This window comes from Xiphophorus maculatus, chromosome 5, assembly GCF_002775205.1.
Source record: "Xiphophorus maculatus strain JP 163 A chromosome 5, X_maculatus-5.0-male, whole genome shotgun sequence".
NCBI classification, from domain to species: domain Eukaryota; kingdom Metazoa; phylum Chordata; class Actinopteri; order Cyprinodontiformes; family Poeciliidae; genus Xiphophorus; species Xiphophorus maculatus.
Window position 1 is genome coordinate 21,864,233 of NC_036447.1, and position 20,891 is coordinate 21,885,123.

The 20,891-nt window shown below is 40.4% G+C and overlaps 3 protein-coding genes across 8 annotated transcripts in view; 1 reads left to right on the forward strand and 2 right to left on the reverse strand.

Annotated features, from left to right (window-relative positions):
* Window positions 1-2,054: 2,054 nt before the first annotated feature.
* Window positions 2,055-14,149, reverse strand: slc9a3r2 (SLC9A3 regulator 2). Of its 2 annotated transcripts, XM_014471028.2 has the most exons (6): window positions 13,259-14,149; window positions 11,578-11,895; window positions 5,324-5,509; window positions 3,524-3,677; window positions 3,227-3,447; window positions 2,055-3,147 (listed from the first exon to the last, which is right to left on the reverse strand). In XM_014471028.2, the coding sequence occupies exons 1-6, from the start codon at window positions 13,463-13,465 to the stop codon at window positions 2,980-2,982; spliced, it is 1,254 nt and encodes a 417-aa protein (XP_014326514.1). In that variant the 5' UTR covers window positions 13,466-14,149; the 3' UTR covers window positions 2,055-2,979. The 2 variants fall into 2 exon arrangements, with proteins under 2 accessions (XP_014326514.1, XP_023189098.1); XM_023333330.1 differs by lacking the exon at window positions 5,324-5,509.
* A 697-nt stretch (window positions 14,150-14,846) lies between these two features.
* Window positions 14,847-19,232, reverse strand: nthl1 (nth like DNA glycosylase 1). Of its 3 annotated transcripts, none has more exons than XM_023334515.1 (7): window positions 19,133-19,232; window positions 17,876-18,054; window positions 16,801-17,054; window positions 16,546-16,716; window positions 16,297-16,456; window positions 15,922-16,027; window positions 14,847-15,258 (listed from the first exon to the last, which is right to left on the reverse strand). In XM_023334515.1, exons 1-7 carry the CDS (start codon window positions 19,216-19,218, stop codon window positions 15,009-15,011), a joined length of 1,206 nt encoding a protein of 401 aa, XP_023190283.1. In that variant the 5' UTR covers window positions 19,219-19,232; the 3' UTR covers window positions 14,847-15,008. The 3 variants fall into 3 exon arrangements, with proteins under 3 accessions (XP_023190283.1, XP_023190282.1, XP_005805175.2); XM_023334514.1 differs by having other exon boundaries at window positions 17,876-18,057; XM_005805118.3 differs by lacking the exon at window positions 19,133-19,232 and having other exon boundaries at window positions 17,876-18,690.
* tsc2 (TSC complex subunit 2) overlaps window positions 17,956-20,891 on the forward strand; it is a 28,107-nt gene continuing 25,171 nt past the window's right edge. For 2 of the 3 annotated variants that reach the window (XM_023334511.1, XM_023334513.1), the window contains exons 1-2: window positions 19,330-19,416; window positions 20,266-20,435. In XM_023334511.1, the coding sequence (XP_023190279.1) occupies window positions 20,301-20,435 (135 nt within the window). In that variant the 5' untranslated portion in view covers window positions 19,330-19,416; window positions 20,266-20,300. Of the gene's footprint in view, window positions 18,043-19,329; window positions 19,417-20,265; window positions 20,436-20,891 lie in introns of those variants that run through there. The other variant, XM_023334512.1, reaches the window with a different exon arrangement.

Consider the following 20,891-nt stretch of genomic DNA (forward strand, 5'->3'; position numbering starts at 1 on the left):
ATGTTTGGACTATTTTATTATTACACGCTCAGTCGTGTCAAATATTTTACTATCCAACTGACAATGTGTTGAAATTAAAGATGGCTGAACAGTCAGCCATCTTTAATGGCTAATTATTCCAGCCATTTTGTCCAGTGCACCAGTACCACTGGAAGCCAAACAGGCCAAAGCATGATGCGTCCACCGCCTTGCTTTATAGTTAAAACAGCTTGGAAGTTTTACCTTAATTCCACCAAACACTCAGCTTGTCATTTTATCCCAAAAGCCAAATCCTTGACAATAAAACCTCTGGCTTATAAAAATATGCACATGATCTCAGTCCCATTGAAGAGTCGTGGTCAGAGCTGAGAAGCAGCCAACAAACCTGGCTCAGTTGCACCAGTTCTGTCAGGACGGAGTGAGTCAAACCTCCACCGAAACGTTGTGAGAAGCTTCTGGAAGAAGAGCATGGCTCATGTCATGCTGTTTCAAGGCAGTGCAACAAAATACTCAAGAATTGTGTGTAAGCCTTTGAGTCTGAATAAAAGATTTTAAAAATCGTTTTTGTTGTGTTGCCATTTATCGAGTAATGTTATTAATCCTAACTTATGTGAAACAGGAAATGTTACTTCAGATTTAAATGTCAGATCAGGCCGTAAGAAAAACAAATGCGTCGAAATTTGAAAGTGATTCTAACAATTTTGTTAAAATGATCTGAGCTGAAAAAAATCTTTAAAAAATAAAACACATCTACTGTGAAACCATCTGTGAGTAAACAACCACAGATGTTGAATATGGACACAATGTTACAAGAAGATCCTCTTGTTGTCTGCAGCTTGATGTAAGTTCCCCCCCCCCCCCCCCCCCAGAAGCTTAGGGTGGAGTTTGGGTAGAGCCAGGTTAGGAAAGTCCCTACATTCTTTCATTTCTGTGCTGCTATCGCCATTTTGTAGCACTGTTGCAGACAGAGTAGTCTGTGCTGCAAATTTGCACCCTGCAGAGATTGTGAGAAAGCTTCATGTTTTGAAAGACAAATTAGGCTGCATAAGAAAACAATCCAAACCAACCCGGGCCTTTTCGTAGCACTTTATCTCCTCAGCTTAGAGGCACTTCCAGATGGTTAGATTGTGTGTTCTTTAATTTAAAATGTATACAAAGTTATTTCCTGTATTTCAAAAACAAGCTATTTTGTTTTGCTTTTATAGCTTTAGACAAAAAATTGCCTTACTGGACTGAGGAGATAAAACAAAACTCCATAGGATTATAAAAGTTGCTGACAATTTGACAGGAATAAGATGTAGGAAACGCCCAGGGATCAGAAATCGAACTCGGGTCGCCCCACATCCTCCGTAGCATCTTGCCCCTGATGTACCACAGACACACATGCACACATGCACACACACTTACACCTGAGGACAATTTAGAGACTGATGGTTCTGTCATGTTTTTCACATGTGGCAGGAAGCTGCAGCACCCATTCCGGCTTTATTTGCATGTTTTCTGAACATTTAAGTCCAACGTTTGAGATTCAAAATGTAGATTTAACATTTAGGATTTAGATAAGAATTGAGCATTTAAATTTATATTTGCATTGAAGATTTGCTTAAATTTGATTCAACATTTGTCTCTTTTATGCGACTATGTGTTATGTTTTTTATGGATCATTCATCTTTTTAATCATCAGATGTTTTTTTTTTTAAAAAAAACTCTGTTCCTTTGTTTTTCCTGTATTAATGGTGCTATGGAAAAAAAAAAAAAAAAAGCAAAGTAAAAAACTTGACATTTGGCTATGGCTCTAGGATTTAAATTCAACATGTGTACGAAGATTTAATATTTGAACATAACCATTTGGACATTTAAGTCAAGTTCAATATTTTGACTTGCCAAAATTATATGAGTTGTCGATATTTCATATTTTAAAACAGCTTCCATCTCCAGTGTGACAAACATCTGCCATGTGTGAGAAAAGTGAGCTGAAGTGGAAAAGTGTCGGCTAAATGTTTTACGTTAAAACGCATCACTTGTTGGTCCATATTTGGGGAACTGCAGCCCTAAATAATCATGGCAACACACACAGATTCTAAAGGTTTATTCACACCGTTAAATGTTTAAGCCAAAGGAAGATGGAGAAATGTTTTGAAAAATCAAATGAAATGTGTAATAAAAAGAACTAATTTAACAGTATTACCATTCAAAACATACTAACTAAATGTGATCAGTCGTTATTTATTTTATAAACTAGACTAATTATTCGTTCTGTGTGCACATTTAAAGTTACACAGCATCTATTACGGAAAAATGTTGTATTTGACATAAATCATAGGTTCTTCTTACCAACATATGTCAACAAAGTTTCATCTAAACTGATGTTGGAAATTTTCTGCTATTAATACAACCGTTATACGACATAAAGTTGCATGCTTACTTCCTGTTTTTGTTATGAATGTCCTTCACATATTTTTACAACAGACTTACACAGTAACAGAAAAATAAAATCAGCTGCTGACAGATTACAGAGAAAAACGGCAAGCCTGTAAAAGTTCTCGACACAGATCAGGTCCTAAAAGAAATTTTCCGTGGTTCAGATGCAACTTATTTGAATATTCCTTTAGAAAAGTTTCTTCTGTTTGATGTCCTTGCACTAAAGCTGTTGACATCACAAGATCTGCTCCTTATCCCGCAAGACCTTCGTGCACTAAAGCAGCTTTTGCATGTGCATATACTCTTTGTTGAACAGGAAATATGCTTATTGGAGTTTTAAAGCTTAGAATCAGCTGAGTGATGAGTTGTAGTTTCTTTCCCATGCCAGCTTTAACTAGGCATCTCATTAAAGAGTCTCACTGAAGTTAACTGTTCACATTGAGAATAATATTTGATATTATGGACTGATTTCACACTAAACAGTAACTACCTTTTATTTATATTTCTGTCCACAAGTGTAAAAGATGGAAGAGTTTGTTTTTTGGTATAAATAGTGCAGGTTCATTAAAATTTCTCGGTTCAAAAGTTGCTGAAGAGCTCCTGCTTCCTGCTCCAGTCCATAGGGGGCGCTCTCTTCTTGTTGCGGGTGGCGAGGACCTTTTGTCTCGCCTCAGCAGCAGTGGGACTCAGGCGCAGGCCGTTCTCCATGAAGGGGTCTGAAATGCGGCTGTCGTCATCTTCAGGAACCTGGAGTCCGTGCAAACAAGTCATGATTCGCTCCAAACCGAGGGCCACTGTCGTGTCTCTCGCTTCATTCTTCACTCACCTGGAAGCTCATGTCTGAGCTGCTGACCTCTGACTGGGTGGTGGAGCTCCTGGAGGAGTGAGACGCCGAGCTGCCGTTGGCTCGGGGTTTCGGAGACGTGTTGGCGATGTCAGAGTCTGTCAGAGTGACGCTTATGACAGGCGCGTCCGACGCGGGGAGCTCAGTGGTCGGGGACGGGGTCGGCGGGGTGCTTTCTGCACGTCTTTCATCCACGTAGACCTCTGTAGAAGTGGAAGCAAGCAGAGCTCAGCATCGTCTCAGTGGAGTTGCGTGTTAGAGCCGGAGGGTTTGGTTGACCTTTAATGTGGGTGATGGTTGGGGTAATTCCCAGTCTGCGGAAGAGTTCATCTGTTTCCTGGTCGACCACCAGAAGGCTGACTTCATCCCCTCTAGATCTGATGAGCGCCACCACCTCCGAGTGCCGCAGACCCTTCGTGTTTACGCCATTTACCTGAGACACAGAAAAAAAGTCAAGTTTATTCCTATAGCACAGTTCAGCAACAAGGTGGTTCAAAGTGCTTTAATAAAAACATAATACAATCAAAAACTATGAAACAAGCAATAAATATTACATTTTGTCAAATGCCATCAGTAAAATCTTCAAACAAATTCACATCAGATATGTTGATCATTATTCTAGTTACAACTAATCAAAGACAACCCTAAACAGGCTGGCTTTAGACTTAATTTAAAGGAACTCAGCATATATGCAGTTTTCTAGAAGTTTGTTCCAGATTTGTGGTGCATAGAAGCTGAATGTTGCTTCTCCATGTTTGGTTCTGGTCCTGGGGAGGCAGAGCAGAACCAGAAGACCTGAGAGGTCTGGAAGGTTGATACAACGACGGCAGATGGTATTTTGGTGCCAAGTCATTCAGTGATTTATAAACTAACTATAAAGTATTTTAAAGTCTCTTCTCTGAGCTACAGGGAGCCAGTGTTTGGACTTTAGAACTGGTGGGATGTGCTCCAGCTTCCTGGTTTTAGTCAGAATGTGAGCAGCAGCATTCTGGATCAGCTGCAGCTGGAGGATTAATTTTTTAGGCAGACCTGTGAAGATGATGTTATAGTAATCAATGTGACTAAAGACAAATGCATCTCGGTCTTAGGGGAACATTAGTTCTTTAATCCTGGAAATGTTCTTCAGTGTGATAGAAGGCCGACTTGGTTATTGTCTTTATGAATTGTCTCTGAAGGGTCAGGTCTGAGTCCACCTCTACATCGGTGCAGATAAGGTTCTGTTGGAAAGAGGAAGGCATCACTAGTGGTGAAACACGAGAGGCAGGGTGCAGTGCTGCGCAGATAGTGTCTGTGATTTGAGAGGAAGCCGCTTTGCATGAAGTCTTTTCCTGCGTCAGCACTCTCCATTTCCACATCATTAACCGAGCACTTGATGCAGATGAGAATGAAAATAAAGTCTCAACTGTGCAACACCATGACTCTGCAAAGCTGCTACACACAAACTGGCATACAGGACCCTTCAAACCTATTAGCACCCCCGGAACTAAAGCCTTAAATTCATCTCTTTTTTGTTGCCAATATTTTGTCCATTTTCTCAGTAGGAAAACGTTTTGTATTCCCTTATAAAATTTCACATGGTTGGAGCATAAAGAGAGAAGCATTATGTAAGGGGTACAAGCTAAGTTTTTATTTTTTTGTGCTACTTTTTCAGGACTGCACTACATGCTATCCAGCTGCAGTTTTTTCAGGATTTTCAGCATGGTGGCTGGTTTGGTTGGTTTTGGGTTCATGCAAGAGTCTCCACAGAGCACAACAACCACATTATTTTAACAGCATGTGCTTCCCATTTCTTGAAGAGTGGTCAAAAGGAAAAGTCCTCTGTGTCACATTATATTTTGTCCCCATTTTCAGTGTAAGAAAATATAAATTCAGTTAAGGCCTTTTACCCATCTTTGCCAGATGTATCAATCAGGCTGGAGAGCACTGTGGATATCTATCCAACAATGTTTAAAAGAAATGCCACAAAACTAAACAACATGCAACCCTAGGTTATTTATAAGACTAGAAAATATTTTTCCTCCAATAAAGCACTTTTAAACCCTCCTTTTTTTTGTAAGTAGGCACATCTGTCAGCTGTACCTCCACTATTCTGTCTCCAGTTCGGAGGCCAGCTCTCTCTGCTGGTGAGTTGGGGTCCACAGAGCGGACGAACTGACCGCCTTTCTTCTTATCGCTCTGCAGGTTGAAGCAGTAGCCGTTCTCCCCCTTCACCAGGCGGCACAGACGAGGGAGCAGCTCCACCGTCGGCTCAGGGGACGGCTCCACCTGCAGCAGATGGAACATCTTTGATGCTTAACGTCTGCAAATTAGTTTGATTTGAACCTTTAGGTATCTTTTTCTATCCACAGTAAAACATGGAGCTACGACTTGTTCATATTAGCAGGAATCTTGCATTACTTTTTGTTTGTTTTAGAAAATATCACATATGGACGGGTTTCAATTTTTTTATTTAATTAACTCTTTTCCGTTCAGTTTTCAGGACAGTTGTTGGCTGATAGATGTGTTGGATCATGTCATTGACAGACAAAATACTTGTCAAGTTAAAGTTATTATGAGTCAAAGTGAATTTTCTTTTAATTATTGCTATTGAATAACTTTAAAAATATATTTTAATGTTATTTTGATTTAATATTGTTGATGTTCTGGTTTACAGTTCCCTGCAAAAGTATTGACACCCGTAGAACTTCTCCACATTTTGTCACATGATAACCACAAACTTTATTTTATAGGGATTTTAGTTGACAGACCAACACAAAGTCGTGGATAATTGTCCATTTTATTTATTTATTTATTGTAAAAGCATTACTGCCAGATGTTACGAAAATACTTTGTTTTGTTTGTTATATTATATCTGAGTCTCTCCATGGCCATTCCTTGAATCCAGGCTCAACTTCTGCTTTCAAAGTAGTGGATGATTGCTACTGAAATGATATATGATTTTCAGTTAAAAATATTGATCAGAGAAAGATATAAAGTAAAGTTGGAGTACCAGCTTTATTGGCCTCAAAACTTTACATTTTTTTTTTTACCTGTTCTTTGTTATAAAAAAAAAAGTTAAAACTAAGTCAGGTTGAGTGGAGAGCATCTCTCATTATACATCTTCAGATCTTGCTCGGGATTCTCAGTTGGATTTATGCTCAGATTTTGACTGGACCTCTCTAAGACATGAATATGCTCTGATCTTAACCACTCTGCTGTAGTTCTGTCTGCTTTGTTTATGTCTTCTGAAGTGTCTCATAGGTTTTCTTCCAAAGTTTTCCTGCTACTTCCATATTCCCATCTACACTGACCAGTTTTCTTGAAGACAAGCATGCTGATGCCATTGCAATGTTTCACTGCGGTGTGATGTCTTTAGATATGCAGGGTTAGTTATTCTGCTATAAATGGCGTTTTGCTTGTAGGCCAAATTTTTCAAAGAATTTTATGTGGCTGTATCAGGGCAAAAAAGGTCTAAAAACAAATGCACAATACATTTGTGAGTTTTATTTGCAAAGAAAATAAAACAAGGATGGCTCCTTGCATCAATTCAGGAGGACAGATTATAAATACCTGTTACTCTCTTCAGATAATTTATTTGCAAAACTAAAGTAATATTGTGGTTTGTGATTATAAAATGATGAAATGTGAAAACATTTCGAGTAGCTTTGCACGACACTGTGTGCTATCGTGGGTCGTTTGCTGCCAGGTTGACCTGGTGGTCACAAAGCTGACCGAAGTCGACTAAGTGGATCTGTCTGAGCCATTCCAGCTGATCCCGAGCCTTGTGTCCAGCAACAAGAGCTGACACTCTGCGTGACACCAGCCTGGACACCGACCTCCACAACAAGCCTCATGCTGGGTGTGTCTGAGCACGACATGCCACAGGGGCTTTATGTTAGCCACCGTCCTACAGGCAACGGCGTTTAGCGACCGTGAGCTGACCTGAGGGCTGACAGGCCTATTTCCACCGTCAACAGCAGGAAGGATGAAGGGAGAGTCTTTGTTGTGTGTGCATCTGTGTATCATATCAAGGGCACCGAACTGTTTGACACTTGTATTGTAGAGCTGCAGTTATGAAACAAAGGCTCTCAATGACCAAACACTGACATGCCTGCTTGTTTTCAGCAACCTGTTCATCGCGCTGACCTGTGAAGTAGCTTCATCTGAACAACAAACTCGAGCCACACATATTGCTCAGTTGTAATGAGCCAATACTTTTTTGTTTTAAAAGAAAGAGAGAGAAAAAAGTAGTTTTAATACAGTATGTTGCATGGGCGTAGGTTTGGGTATGGACGGTCGTGACATGTCACGACCAATATTCAAGGGATATAAAATAGTCCCGACCAATTTTTGCCATATTAATTAAAAAAAAAAAAACATATGTATTCTTTAACAAAAACAAAATAAATAAACGAAAATCTACATTAATTAGTTTAGTAAGTTGTAAGATCCCACCAAAACGTAGACCAAACCTACGCCCTTGGTATGTTGCCATAATAATCCCTTCAGTTATTGCTAATCATGACACGAAGTAATTTATGACAGTGTTTGCAGAGCCCCCTTAAGGTATACACACATTTCATCCACAAATTACAACATAAGTTTATCTTTAGCACAACAGTACTTAAGAAAATCAGCTGCAGCTGATCCAGAACACAGCGTTCTCACTAAAACCAGGAACACAGAGCGCATCACCCCAAAGTCCTTCCACTGCCCTCCTGTAGCTCAGAAAAGAGACTGTAAAATACTCCTGTTAGTTTATAAATCACTGAACGGCTTAGCACCAAAATACATTAAAGATCTGCTGTTGTTGTATCAACCTTCCAGACACCTCAGGTTTTCTGGTTTGAATTTACTCAGCATCCCCAGAACCAAACATGGCAAAGCAGCATTCAGCTTCTATGCTGCACAAATCTAGAATAAACTTCCAGAAGACTGCAAAACTGCCAAAACACTGAGTCCCTTTAAACCAAGGTTTGAAACACACCTGTTTAGAGCTGTCTTTGATTAGCAGAATTAATTAATATGTGTGTGGTGCATTTGCTTGATGATTTTGATTATGGTTTTTGACAAGAAAATCATATTTAACCGCTTGTTTCATAATTGGTTCCTGTGCACTTTGCCTTGTTGCTGAAATGTGCTGTACAAATAAACTCGACTGAGCTTGACTACAACATTACTAGAAGGAATATGGTACAGCCCCCTTTACTCTGATACACCAAAAATAAACAAAAGTCCGTCTGCATGTAATATAATCTCAGGAAACATTCTCAGGTTTCTATACATCTCACAGCTCATTGTTCAATCCATCATTTAAAATGAAGACAGAACAAACTCATATGTTTTATCGAGTGGAAAATGTAATACTTATAGAAAAAAAACATGGATTGAAAAAAAAAAGTTTGAAAAATTTATATTTCTTTTTCCTTTACTATTATTTATTATGGAGTTATTGAACCAAGCCACGTGGAAAACTTCTCAAAGTGAGATTTTACTAAAATGTATACATAAAATAAATAGCTCAGTTCTTCATAATCTTTGACCAAAATGACCAAGAGATATCAAATATAAAGTTGTAACACAAACAATTACTAAAATCGGATATGCATACGTAGTTATGCAAGAGGCAGTAGATGACATGACTGAGTGAGATTTGTGAGAATATGTGAGTGTGTGAGTCAGCAGTCTGACGCCGTCTCAGCTGAGGTCTCGTTCGTCTGCTGCCGTCATAACATCACGCAGCTCTATGTTCAGAGAGGTGAATGTCAGTCACAAGGCAGTGAAAGTGTGTGTCCTTTGTGAGCTGGTGGCGTTCGTCTGGGATTAATTTGCCATTTTGGTTAATCAAAATGAGGCTCCATCAGCGCCTTCTCTTTAGATTACTGATTAAATACAAAGTACTTAATGCAGGTGTCGACCTTTACATAACTGCTTCTGGTTGATCTCATAATGTTTTACCTCATTTTCCAAGTAATCATTTAACTAAAACGGAGACAGGCAGCTGCGCTGCAGGGCGAGGGAACAGCCTTTATTTACTCTGCTTTCAGCTAAACACATGGCCAGTTTGACATGAACTGCTAGCCTCGCATATCTGGGCCCAGTTGTTTGAAGTCAAAACAACAAGCCCAGTCTGTGAGAGTCAGTTCCCGGTTATTCTGACTTCCAGACGTCACACAGACGTCACAAGTGGAAATGCATGCCACACGCTGAACTTTAGGAATCTGAATGTGTTCGTTTGCCGATTTTTCAAAGCAAATGGGATTAATCTGGCGGTTTCCAGTGACTGCAGCTCATTTTATTGTGCATGTGGTCAGTTCTACATCCACGAGTCAGATGTCTTGTGATCATGTTTAATCGATATACATGGCTTTGTTGAATTTGATTGCTATCTCCTATTTTTTCCCCAGACCACACCCAAATGTTGCTCTCAGGGGTCTCAAACTCCAGTCCTCGAGAGCCGCAGTCCTGCAACTTTTAGATGTGCCTCTGCTGCACCACACCTGAATAGAATAATTAAGACATTAGCAAGGCTCTGGAGAACTGATCTACACAAGGAGGAGGTAATTAAGCCATTTCATTTGAGTGTTTTGTACCTGTGGCACATCTAAAAACTGTAGGTCTGCGGCCCTCGAGGACTGGAGCTTGAGACCCCTGCACTCACACGGTTTAAATTCATTGTAACAGTTGTAAAAGCAGGCAACTGACAAGAAGAATTGCTGCAAAAGTGATGAAATAGCTCTGGAAAAAAATTAAGAGACCACTTAAAATGATCAGTTTCTCTGATTTTACTCTTCATAGATAAATGTTTGAGTAAAATGAACATTGTTCTTTTATTCGATGAACTATTAACATGTCTGAAATTTCAAGCAAAACTTTAGTATTTATTTACAGAAAATGAGAAATGGTCAAAATAACAAAAAAGATGCAGCGCTTTCAGACCTAAAATAATGCAAAGAACACGAGTTCATATTAATTTAGAAACGACGATACTAATGTTTTAATTCAAGAGTACAGAAATCAGTATTTGGTGAGATAACCACGAGGTTTTCAAATGGTTTCAGTCCAGTGACCTCTTAATTTTTTCCAGAGCCGTATTTTAAACTCCTAAATATCGTGGTTTTCTATTTCTTGCAAGTAAAAGTCTGAAAAGTGTGGCGTGCATTTGTACCTGCTCATCTCTATTCTGATATCTCTAAATAAAACAACCAAATGCTCTAACAAGCCAGCTAATTAATGCAGTTCAAGTTCATCAATTTCAAATAATGTTTCATAATGAAACATTATTTGTTCCCTAGAGGCAATTTAGGGCACTGTGGAGCAGAACAAACATCGACACATTAAAAAAACAAACAAACAAAAAATATATATAGACAAAGGGTCATCATGTAAAAAACAGTCAGTCTTTAAATTAAAATGAGTAAATAGAGTCCACCTCGGTGTAATTTATTCTCAGTTCAAATTCAGCTAATATGTAAAAGTCTCATTAAGAAAATTAGGAGGTGGAGGTATTTTTTGTTGCTTAGGAAAAGCTGAAAAAACCACAATGAAACAAAAAGCAAAAACAAAGTTTTTTTCTTCGAAGCAATCCCATTAGTCCTTTGTAGATCACAGATTCAGCTGTGGAAAAGTTTAAATGGCGATCAGATTGTTAAACAAAACCCAATAAAATCTCAAAGATCAAAGTCCAAGATATCATCTGAGTTCTGGAGGAGCTGCACAGATTCACATTTCATGAGGGAGAATCTTTTGCACTCTCTACTTCATCTCTATGGTGAAGTAGAGAGAATAAAAGCTATTTAAAAAAAAAAGTTCTAGAAATTGCAGGCTGCCTTTTCTCAAAGGTCATGTAAACGAACATGTAGAAAAAGAAGAAATAGACCAAAACAGAACATTCTAGCTTAGATGCAAAATGTGATGTGTGCTGGAAACAAAATAATACTGCATGTCATGGAGTGGCAGCAGATTCTCCTGAGGGAATGTTTTGGGGTTTTTTTAACCGGGGGAAGAGAGGAGCAGGAGAATAATTTTTATTTGAATTACGAAAATAAACATTTTATTGCCTAAAATGCAATAGGCAATATTGCCTACTATGCAGTAAGTGTGTTGTTTGTGGTTTTTATATGTAAAAATATATAAAATCATGGAGCTGTTTTTTATCGTCTTCACAACTATGCGCTACTTTGTGTTGGTTTATCCCATAAAATCACAATAAAATACATTTAAAATTGAGGTTGTAACAGGAAATAATGTGACAGTTCATGGATGCTCATTTGTTTCAACATTTTGTTTCTTTGACATTTATTTTATTTCCCCTCCATCTTTCATGGATCCACTTTCTCTATGTCGGTGCTTACCTCGGTGTCTGGCGCTGAACTCGACGTCGTCGAGGTTCTCGTTTCTTTGTTTTCAGAGGATACCTGAGTGGGTGAGTCTGCAGCAGGAAAATGGAATAAGTATCTAAAGTTGGATTTGAGAAACAGCGGGGAGCCCTCTCTTGGTACGGGGGACGCTGAGGGCGTGATATTGGGGGACGGGCGTGGGGAGAGGTTCCCCATTTCAATGGCCTGGTCCTCTGTGCAGGCCAGGCCCTGGCTGCGCAGAAAGTCATCCGTTTCTCTGTCTACTACCAGCAGCCTGGTGCGGTGGGGCGTCTCACAGATACGGTTCACCACCTGCAGACAGGAGAAGCAAAGACGCAACAAAAAGATTGCCTTGATTAACACAGAAACGTGTTACACCTGTCACGGTCATGGAGACGACTAACAGTCGCGAAGCAGACAGTTTGCAAAGTTATTTTGGTGTTTGGAGGAGATTCACAGTGTGAAGTCTATGGATGAAGCTTAAAGAGTCACAACACAGAGACTTATCAAGGATGGGCTGCTGCTGCCACAGCCACTCCTGAACCAGAGACAGCTTCAGACGCAACCTAACTGGACCCGAAACTGGTCCAGAGTCATCTTCTTAAACAAAAGTATATTTTATATTTAATTTGGAAACCAAGGTCCCAGAGTGTGGAGGAAGAGTGGAGACTGAGGCCCAGAATCACAGAGTGACGCTTCCACAGTCAGTGATGACTTGGGGTGAAATGTCTTCTTACTGGTTTTGTCCACTGGTGTTTTCTGAAGTCCCATGTCCATCTACCAGGAATTTTTTTTTAGAGCACTTCATGCTTCATTCAGATAATAAGCTTTAGGGAGACATTGAATTTATTTCCCAGCAGGATCCAGAAATGCAACTGAGCTGAAGGCCATAAATCAACCTTAGGAGAACCTCATTTGAATCTAGTAATCTAAGCCTGGTTGTGGGAAGGGATATTAATCCAAAATAGATGGTTAATTACAGCTAAAGTCACATGAAGACAAGTATTTGTTTCACATAGGACCAGAGGTGGGTAGAGTACCCAAAAATTCCCCCCAGAAATCCGGTACATCATAATTAAAAAGTTTCTCAAGCACTCCATAGGACCAAAGTTGGTCAGGATAGTTTCTTTGTCTTCACAATAAAATCTGTTTTTTTTAACTACTCAATGGTATGTTTTGGGTTGTTTTTTTGTTTTTTTTTGTCTGATACTTATTTGAACATCTAAAACATTTTTTCAAAAGCATAAACTGAGAAAATCGGAATTGGGACATTTTATTCACAGTAGCGCTATACATATGTTTTACTTTTTGAATGGAATTGTCTTTTTTTTATGATTAAGCATCGTGTGCACAGTTTCAGCATTTTGTCAATCTGTTTTGCGTCAATTGAAATTTTAGGCTGCTGCAGAGTCCGCTTACATTTCGGGCCTGGAGCTGATTTAAAAATAATTAATACGGCATTTGGCTCTCTCGGCGCCTGCTGGCATATAACGCTTTTGTGTCATGACAAAGACGAGCTGTGATTTCCATTACACAGGCTCACACTGACCCATATAGGGCCACCCTCGTTTACAGGCAAGAAAGAAAAAGTTGTCCGACAGGTACATAGTGCATTGTTCCTCTCCTGACTCATCTTTACGTAAAAATGTCACGCAGTGTGCAGTTAGTCACTCGCCTGATGATGACTTTCTTTTTCCACATTCTCCCCGTTCACCTCCACCAGTCGATCCCCCGGCCGGAGCCCGGCCAGGTCAGCAGGGGAGCCAGGCTCCACTGTGCGGATGAACTGTCCGCCTTTCTTCTTCTCTCCGTGCAGGTGGAAGCCATATCCGCGCTGTCCTTTGATCAGAAAGCAAAGCCTGGGTCTCAGCTCGTTCTCCATCGGTGTGTGAAGGTGAAGAAAAAAAAACAAAACAAAACAAAAAAACTCAAAGTGCGTCCCAGGAATAAACGGGTAGATCTTCTCCAAGAGCTTTGGGGAGTTTCTGGCTCCTAATCCAACGCGCTTCCACTCGCTCCAGAGACAAAAAGCTCATCGTCGTTATTCGGCATCATACAAATCCCGTAGTAATCCACAAAAACCTGAAGAGTGAAAATAAAAATATGGCAAACGCCTCCCACTCCTCTACCCTCACCCAAAAAAAAAATAAAATAAAAAAATAATCTGGGGATTAATCCATTTTTAGGGAGCAAACGCAAAGTGGTGCGTAAAATAGCGCTAACGGGGAAACATGGACACGTTAAGTCCCGTCCATCAGTATAATCCAAGAGATCAGAGATTAGAAAGCCGGTCCACGCACGTAACACTTAATTCTCCTCGCCAGCGGGGGCGTGTGCAGTCCTCCTGAGCGACCCGGCGAGAGTGGGGAGGCTTCAGGAACACACGCCACTACCCCCCGCAGCGCACACCTGGAGACTCAGCCGCGCCGCGCTGCGGGCTGGTAGGACAGCAGCTACTCTAAACATATAGGCGGGGACACTTATTGTTGCCTCCACGCAAAACCTTGGAGCGGGCAAACTTCGCCCTGAGCGGTGCGGCTGAAACCCGACAGGCTGTGACCTGAGAAATCAAATCTTCCCCATCAGTCCTCTGCCTCCGTATCTCTGCTGCAGATCACCAGAAGAGCGACTGCGTGAAAGCGGGGTGTGATGCATGTGAAACAAAAGCTTTTCCGTGCGAATGTGCACGGAGTTCATCATATATGCTTGAGAACATCTTACTTTCCTTGATTTGACTCAGATGCAGGGAAGATGAGAAGTTTGCATTTTTGCAAATGAGTAAAAAAAAAAAAAAAAAAAAACTTCCTAGACCTTTTTGAGTTTGTTCAACCCTGTTGGGTCATATTCCCACACACAAACAAGAGAGGAGTGTCTTTAAACCTTAAAGTTGTAGAAAATCAAAGGTGATGATGCTCAATTTTCACTTGTTTTCTTTTATAATTGCTTTAAGAAAATAGTGAAAAATACAGAATTTCTAATCTTGTATTTAAAATAAAAACCCAAGAGTTTTGTTGCTAAAGTTTTGTTTGCTATTGTGTCTCCTGCTGCTTTACATGTTACAGCTTATGGTAATGTATCCTAATATGTTGTGCATGACTATATTTCTGAGTTCATAGGGTTCAAAACAATAAGCAAGATACGAAAAGCTTATGGTATTTCCAGTTAAATTAAAACTGATTTTTAATTGGTCTGTCACAACTTAAAGTATAAAACTTTAAGAACAACAACAACAACAAAAAATTCAAACACGGCGCTACAAAAACTTCAGTTCTTACTTTATTTATTTGAGTTGAAAAAATAAAACAGTACAAAAATATTCCTATCAATCACTGCATGTGTTTAATTATGAAACATATCGTGTTTTTTTTTCTGGCCAACATCATAAATCAGCAGTTCAGTGTTTGTTTGTTTTTTTACAATCCTTCTTAGTCTGGTGGCTTCAGGTTTGCTGCCGATTTACTTCTGGCATCACTTTCCTGTTCAGATTTGACCTTAAATTTGCGCGATGGACCTGGAGAGCGTGGTGATCCGGGTTTGGGTCTTTTTGCGGGAGAACTTTTGTGTGCAGATGGACAGCTGTACTGGTTCAGACACACGGAGCAGAGCGGGCTAACTGGAAGACAAACCTGCTGTCCAAAACCAACCAGCAGCCAGTTGATCTCGCTCCACAACTCCCTGCAGCAGAAACAAAGCAAAAAACATTCAGGTGAGTCTCAAATAGACTTCTGTTTGTCCACCGGGGGGCAGCATAACCATCTGCAAAAGGAAACATGCCTGATTTTTATGTGTTAAAGATATAACACTGAAAATCATTCATTGAAAAATGTTTTTGTAGTCACCGGATAAACATAAAGTCTAAACAAAACTAAATATTTTGGATTTATTTTAAGTCCAGATATGAAATAAATTCTGTATAATAAACACTGAAAGAGAGAAAGAAAAAAAAGAGAAAGGAATCAAGAAAGAAAAATAGAAAAATGGAAAAAGGAAGGACTGGAGGTAAATGAAAGGAGAATTACAGAAAGCAGGAAAAAAAGACAGACACAATGACACAAGTAAGGAAAGTCAGAAGGACAAAAGAAAAATGGACATGAAAGGAAGAGAGAAAGAATGGGGGACACAAGGAAGGTAGGACTTGAGGAAGAAGAGAAACAAAGAAAGAATGCAAAGAAGGAAAGGAAGGAAGATAAAGCAGAAATGGAGAAAGGATACATGGCATGCAGAGGGAAAGAACAAGGGCAAAAGTAACTTGAACTAAAAGCAAATCTTTAAGTAAAAAAAGATCTACAATCTTTGTGAGTCTATTTTTTAAAGCTGTATCGGACATGACTTGGTTACCTTGGCAACCACTCCTCCAGGGCCTTGCGTGTGTCTTCTGGGTTCTTGGTTGGTTTCTTGAGCCAGCCCAACCTGTTGGAGATGCGATGCACGTGTGTGTCCACTCCTAAACGCAAACCACCAGTGAAGACAAATCCCCTCAGGGAGCATGCTCACACACACACACACACACACACACACACACCCACACACACACACACACACTCCTGCAGCTGTGGGTCAGCTTAGAGACAAGGTCCTTTAGAGAACAAGGTTCTCTACGTTGTTCATCACTATCCAGGCAACACTTTACTCATTTCTTATGACAGGTAGTTGCATATATTTACATTTTGAAACTATTGCTACTTCAAAATGGCCACCATTAGTGATAAAAACCTATGCCAGACACTTGGTCCCAGGCGATGTCCATAGCCAGGTGGGCCATCTTAGGTCCGACTCCCGGCAGGCGAACCAGACCCTCCACGCTGTTCGGGATATCTCCCCCGAACTCCGTCACCAGCATGGCCGACGTCTGCTTCAGAAACTTTACCTTGTTCTGCAGAGGAGGAGGAGGTTCAGTTTTGATTCAGAACTTTTTAAGTAAAGAGAAGAAATTAAACAAGCTGGTAAAATCAGGGGCGTTACCCTCCAGAAGCCGACGGGATAGATGAGCTCTCCCAGCTTTTTGTCGTCGGTGGCGACTATATTCTCTGCAGTGCAGCCATGCGCCCGAAGTCTCTGCATCGCTGCGCCCGTCACCTGGTCCTTTGTCTGGCTGGACAGCATGAGCGACACCAACACCTGGAAACGCCTCACCTGTGAAAAGGGATGGAGTATTTAACTCCACACACACAGTTTATTGCAGAACTTTAAAGCAAACACGACGCAGCTCACACCTACATGTGCGGGGGCTTGTGTGTCGTAGCATTTCTCAGCTCCCATGTTGTCCACTGGGGCGTCTCGACAGCTCCTCATTTCACGGATGAAACCCAACTGTTTCATCCAGTCCGGAGGCTCCCAGTGCTCCGTCTTTACCCGGGAGGCGCCATCGTCTCCGTCATACTCCACCTTAACCTGTCTCCTCCTGCGACCGCGAGGAAGCAGCGATGACACTTCAATCTCTGTGATAGACCGGAGGCGTTCCTGGCAGCCGTCTAGACAAAAGAAAACGTAATAAATGGAGTAAACATGGCATCAAAAAAGAGCAGGATTACACAAGGATACATTTATAAGAGACTAGATGTTACAAACATGTCAGTTATTTGTTCATTTCACAACTTGCAGACCTGTCTTGGAACCAATTAGGTCATAAAGGGCTTGTGCATGAAAACTGATGGGCAGAGCTTTAATCAGAGAAGCAACCAAAAAGTTCATGGTAACTCTGGAAGAGCTGCACAGATCCACAACTCAGGTGGGAAACTAACACTGCAGATCCCCCTAAACACACCACCCCCATGGTGAAACATGATGGTGGGAGTATAATGGTGTGGGACAGAGTTAATGGGGAGAAGGATGGAGTTAAATACTGGGCTATCCTAGAAGAAAACTTTGTTAGAGACTGCAATATATCTGAGACTAAAGTAAAGGTTCACCACTGCAACAAATCCATAGAGTTGAGATTTTGTTGCAAGATTTAAAAATCAGTTTTACCGAAACTCTCTCCAATATGACCGAGTTTAGACTGTACCACTGGCACTCTGAAGAGTAGCTTGAATCAACAAAGTTAGGACTTATTTAGTACGGAGGCCGTCTGGTGACATGGGAGGAAAAAAAAAAAGAAGCAAGTTGTAGCCACGACTTAACATCTGGAGGCACAACTTTTCTTATTTTCTTCTCCCATGTCACCAGACGGTCTCCGTACTTTAGACTTTACACATGCGCAAATAACCTTATGCAAAGTATTTAAATAAGGGCCTGTTTCTGTTTAGTCAGATTTATAATGTCAGTGTTTCTGGTGAGCCTAACGTGAACATACCGCTGGATGAAGGGGTCAAAGAGGGCTTCTCTTCGGACACTGTCGCCTCCTCCGCCTCCACCTTCACCTTCCGTGCAGGAACGGCGTCCACATCCCCCTGTCTGCTGCTGAGTTTGGACCTCAAAGAGGCCGCGGATCCACCGCCCGCACCGTGACTGCTGCTCCGGGTGAGAACAGCGCTGCTTTGCATGAAATACGGAGAACTCATTTTCAAAATCTGAACTACATAGCACAGTCTCCTCGTCTCACAGCGGACATTACGAAGCATTGCACAGGGCAGTACATGAAGTTGGTTTCAGGATCGTAGTCTCTCAGCTCCACGGGGGATTTATATTATTATAAAACATGTTTAAATATATATAAGATTATACACTACTGTAGTGGTAATCTACAGATTTCTTTTGACGAAAGGCATAATTTTCCAAAATACAATGTAATTAAAAAAACATTATAGCTAATAAACTAAACAAATAAACTTTTCATATGCAACAAAGGAAAACCAAATGTATAATTCACAATTTCTGAAGTACCACAGTCTTTGTTGTTGGATATTTGGAATATCACATTTTCTAGAAATTTTGAACATTTTTACTTTTTTGTTGTCTTGCACTATGGCAGTGGTGTCTAAGGTAAGTCGTCAAGGGCCAGGATCCTGCTACTTTTAGTTCGGTCCTTGGTTCAGCACAGCAAATGATTGTTCATTAGCAGAGCTCTGTAGAACACCTGTGCACTTGTATGAAATTAAATTGGGGATACAAAGTCTGTTCAAAAGGAATAAAACATGAAATTGAAAAATACAAAATTTCAAACAGAATTTTTTTTTCAGTTTCAGATCTTGTCATTTAAATTTTTTTTTTGTTTTAATCTTTTTTCAGTTTCTAATGTCTTTTTTCCCAGTTTAAAATATTTATTTAATTTTTCAAAATATTTTTTCTGTTTCAAATCTTTTGTGTCGGTTTCCTTTTTTTTTCTTGAAAAAAATGTATTTTGCTCCAATTTAGCCCCAATACAAAATCACCTTTCAATTTACTTGTGTAAACGAAATGTTCAGGTTGTGTTTGAGTAAATACACAAATGGCTTGCCATAAAAACACCTAGAAGACGTCCTATATCAATAAGAGGCCAACTTCAGCAGTTAGCACAGTTAGCTCACTCTAAGGCTAATAACTGTAAAAGCTTCATTTTACATAGCTTGTCAAAGACTTTCCTACAATAAATAGTTTCACTGTGGTTTATGGTACCATAAAAATTGCTTACTTGTTTTGAAGACACTCTTCACTCACAATAAAAACTAGATTAGAAAAAAAAAACACGTTCAACTGTCCTAGAACTCCACTTCCCATGAGGGAGCGCGGCAAGTGTGTTTTCACAGGAAGTGTCGCTTGTCAGAGCATTTATGTGTCATCCGGTTGGGGAGTGGAGGTCTGAGAACAGGTTTTCGGCAACAAATAGTAAGTTATATGAATGCACAGCGGCAGCGGATGGCCTGTTTGACTTCAGCCTTGGATAAATGACGAAGACAGCGACTCCGCTTCCGTAAGGTGAGAGAAAAGAAAGGGCCAAGAGGTGTCGCTATTAAGTTTAGGTCCATAAATCTTCCAATACCAAAGCAATGTTAGCCTGTGTGAGGCATGGCAAAGCACAGCCGAGCCTTCAGCCGAGCCACTGTCCGTTTCTTATGATGGCGCATTGTTTGTAATGTCCGTGCAGTCATGTTTCCCTGTGGCAGGAGGACACCTGGCACAGATGTTGTTGGACTGAAACAGACCAGCCGTTGTCTGGTTGCTCCCTCCCTCCCCTCTGTCAAGTCCACATGACAGTAAACTCCTAAAACCAGCCCCCTGGGTTTACACATTTACAGGCTGCCGAGCTCCCTCCACTCCGCGACAGCATTAAATGACCTGTTTACCATCCGCTGATGAATTTACGGAGCTACGCCTGATAAAACAGACTAACCCTGCACCACAGGAGATGTCAGCTTTCTAGAGTTTGAACTCATTCACATTGTGACACCTTTGCAACCGCAAACATGGAAACATGTTATAATTTAATCTCAGCTATAAATCTAGCTGACCCAACACAAGCTCATTCAGTCTTCCAGTCTGAGTGAGCTTGGCTGTTTTGCAAAGAATGCTGGGTAAAAACAATTACATGGGCACAGCACTATTTGGTAAATTTAGGTAATAGATTTTTATAAGACTCTATACACGCCAGTCATTTAGAAAGAGCGAAATATGTTGTTTTCTCGCTGTTTTATATTTGGTCTTCTTAATCTCAACCATTTATAGTTTATGGAGTTCAAGTACAACTCAGGAAATTGCTGATTTGCAACCTCTTATCACTACATCTGTTTTAAAAACTAAATTATGGCATCCTTGTTTCTATTTCAGGCTGCCATCAGAGGCAGCTTTGAAGGACTTTCGCCATGAATAAGCAGCAAAGCAAAGAAACGCTAAAAGAAAAAGTGAAGGGGATCTTTGGGCTCGGGACGCAACGGCAGCAAACGAAGCAGTGCGACTCGAAGCTGCCAGAGTTTATAATCACAGCCGACATAATAAAGGTGAGTAAAACTGCGTTTCTGTACATATTCGTTCAAACCTTGTTTCTGGTCCTGTCCCCGGGCGCTCCTCCTTCGGTTGTGTCTTTGCAGCTGAGAGTTTCCATGTTAAATGCAGCTTGAAATACTTCGACTCTGGTGAGATAGGAAGCCTTTGTCGGTGCAACCAAGCTGATATTTTGCAGATGTTTTGTGTCTGGTATCGAAGAGCCGTTCTGCATGGTCATTTCAGACAGATTACACCATGGAAGTGAAACTGATGAAAGAACGTCAGTTTCAGTTGTGTTGCATATTTCAAGGCAGAATGTTTTGTGATAGTTTTTGTGGGTTTAAAGGTGAAAGTTACTTAGAAACCACAAACAGACGTTTTGATTAATAAATAAAAAAAAAGAAATTAATCTACTCATTAATATTTTCAAGTATTTTGGTCTTACCTGATACCTTCTCTCATATTTTGCT

Excerpts from the sequence above, each read along its gene's own strand:
- slc9a3r2 (XM_014471028.2), bottom strand. The coding sequence starts at position 13,465 with ATGGAGAACGAGCTGAGACCCAGGCTTTGCTTTCTGATCAAAGGACAG. Across the intron at positions 11,896-13,258 it reads AAAAAGAAAGTCATCATCAG|GTGGTGAACCGTATCTGTGA; the intron begins GCGAGTGACTAA and ends TCCTGTCTGCAG. Across the intron at positions 3,148-3,226 it reads GCTCAGACATGAGCTTCCAG|GTTCCTGAAGATGACGACAG; the intron begins GTGAGTGAAGAA and ends CACGGACTCCAG.
- nthl1 (XM_023334514.1), bottom strand. The coding sequence starts at position 19,218 with ATGGGAAGTGGAGTTCTAGGACAGTTGAACGTGTTTTTTTTTTCTAAT. Across the intron at positions 16,717-16,800 it reads ACACACAAGCCCCCGCACAT|GTGAGGCGTTTCCAGGTGTT; the intron begins GTAGGTGTGAGC and ends CCCTTTTCACAG. Across the intron at positions 16,028-16,296 it reads GGACCAAGTGTCTGGCATAG|GAGTGGACACACACGTGCAT; the intron begins GTTTTTATCACT and ends GTTTGCGTTTAG.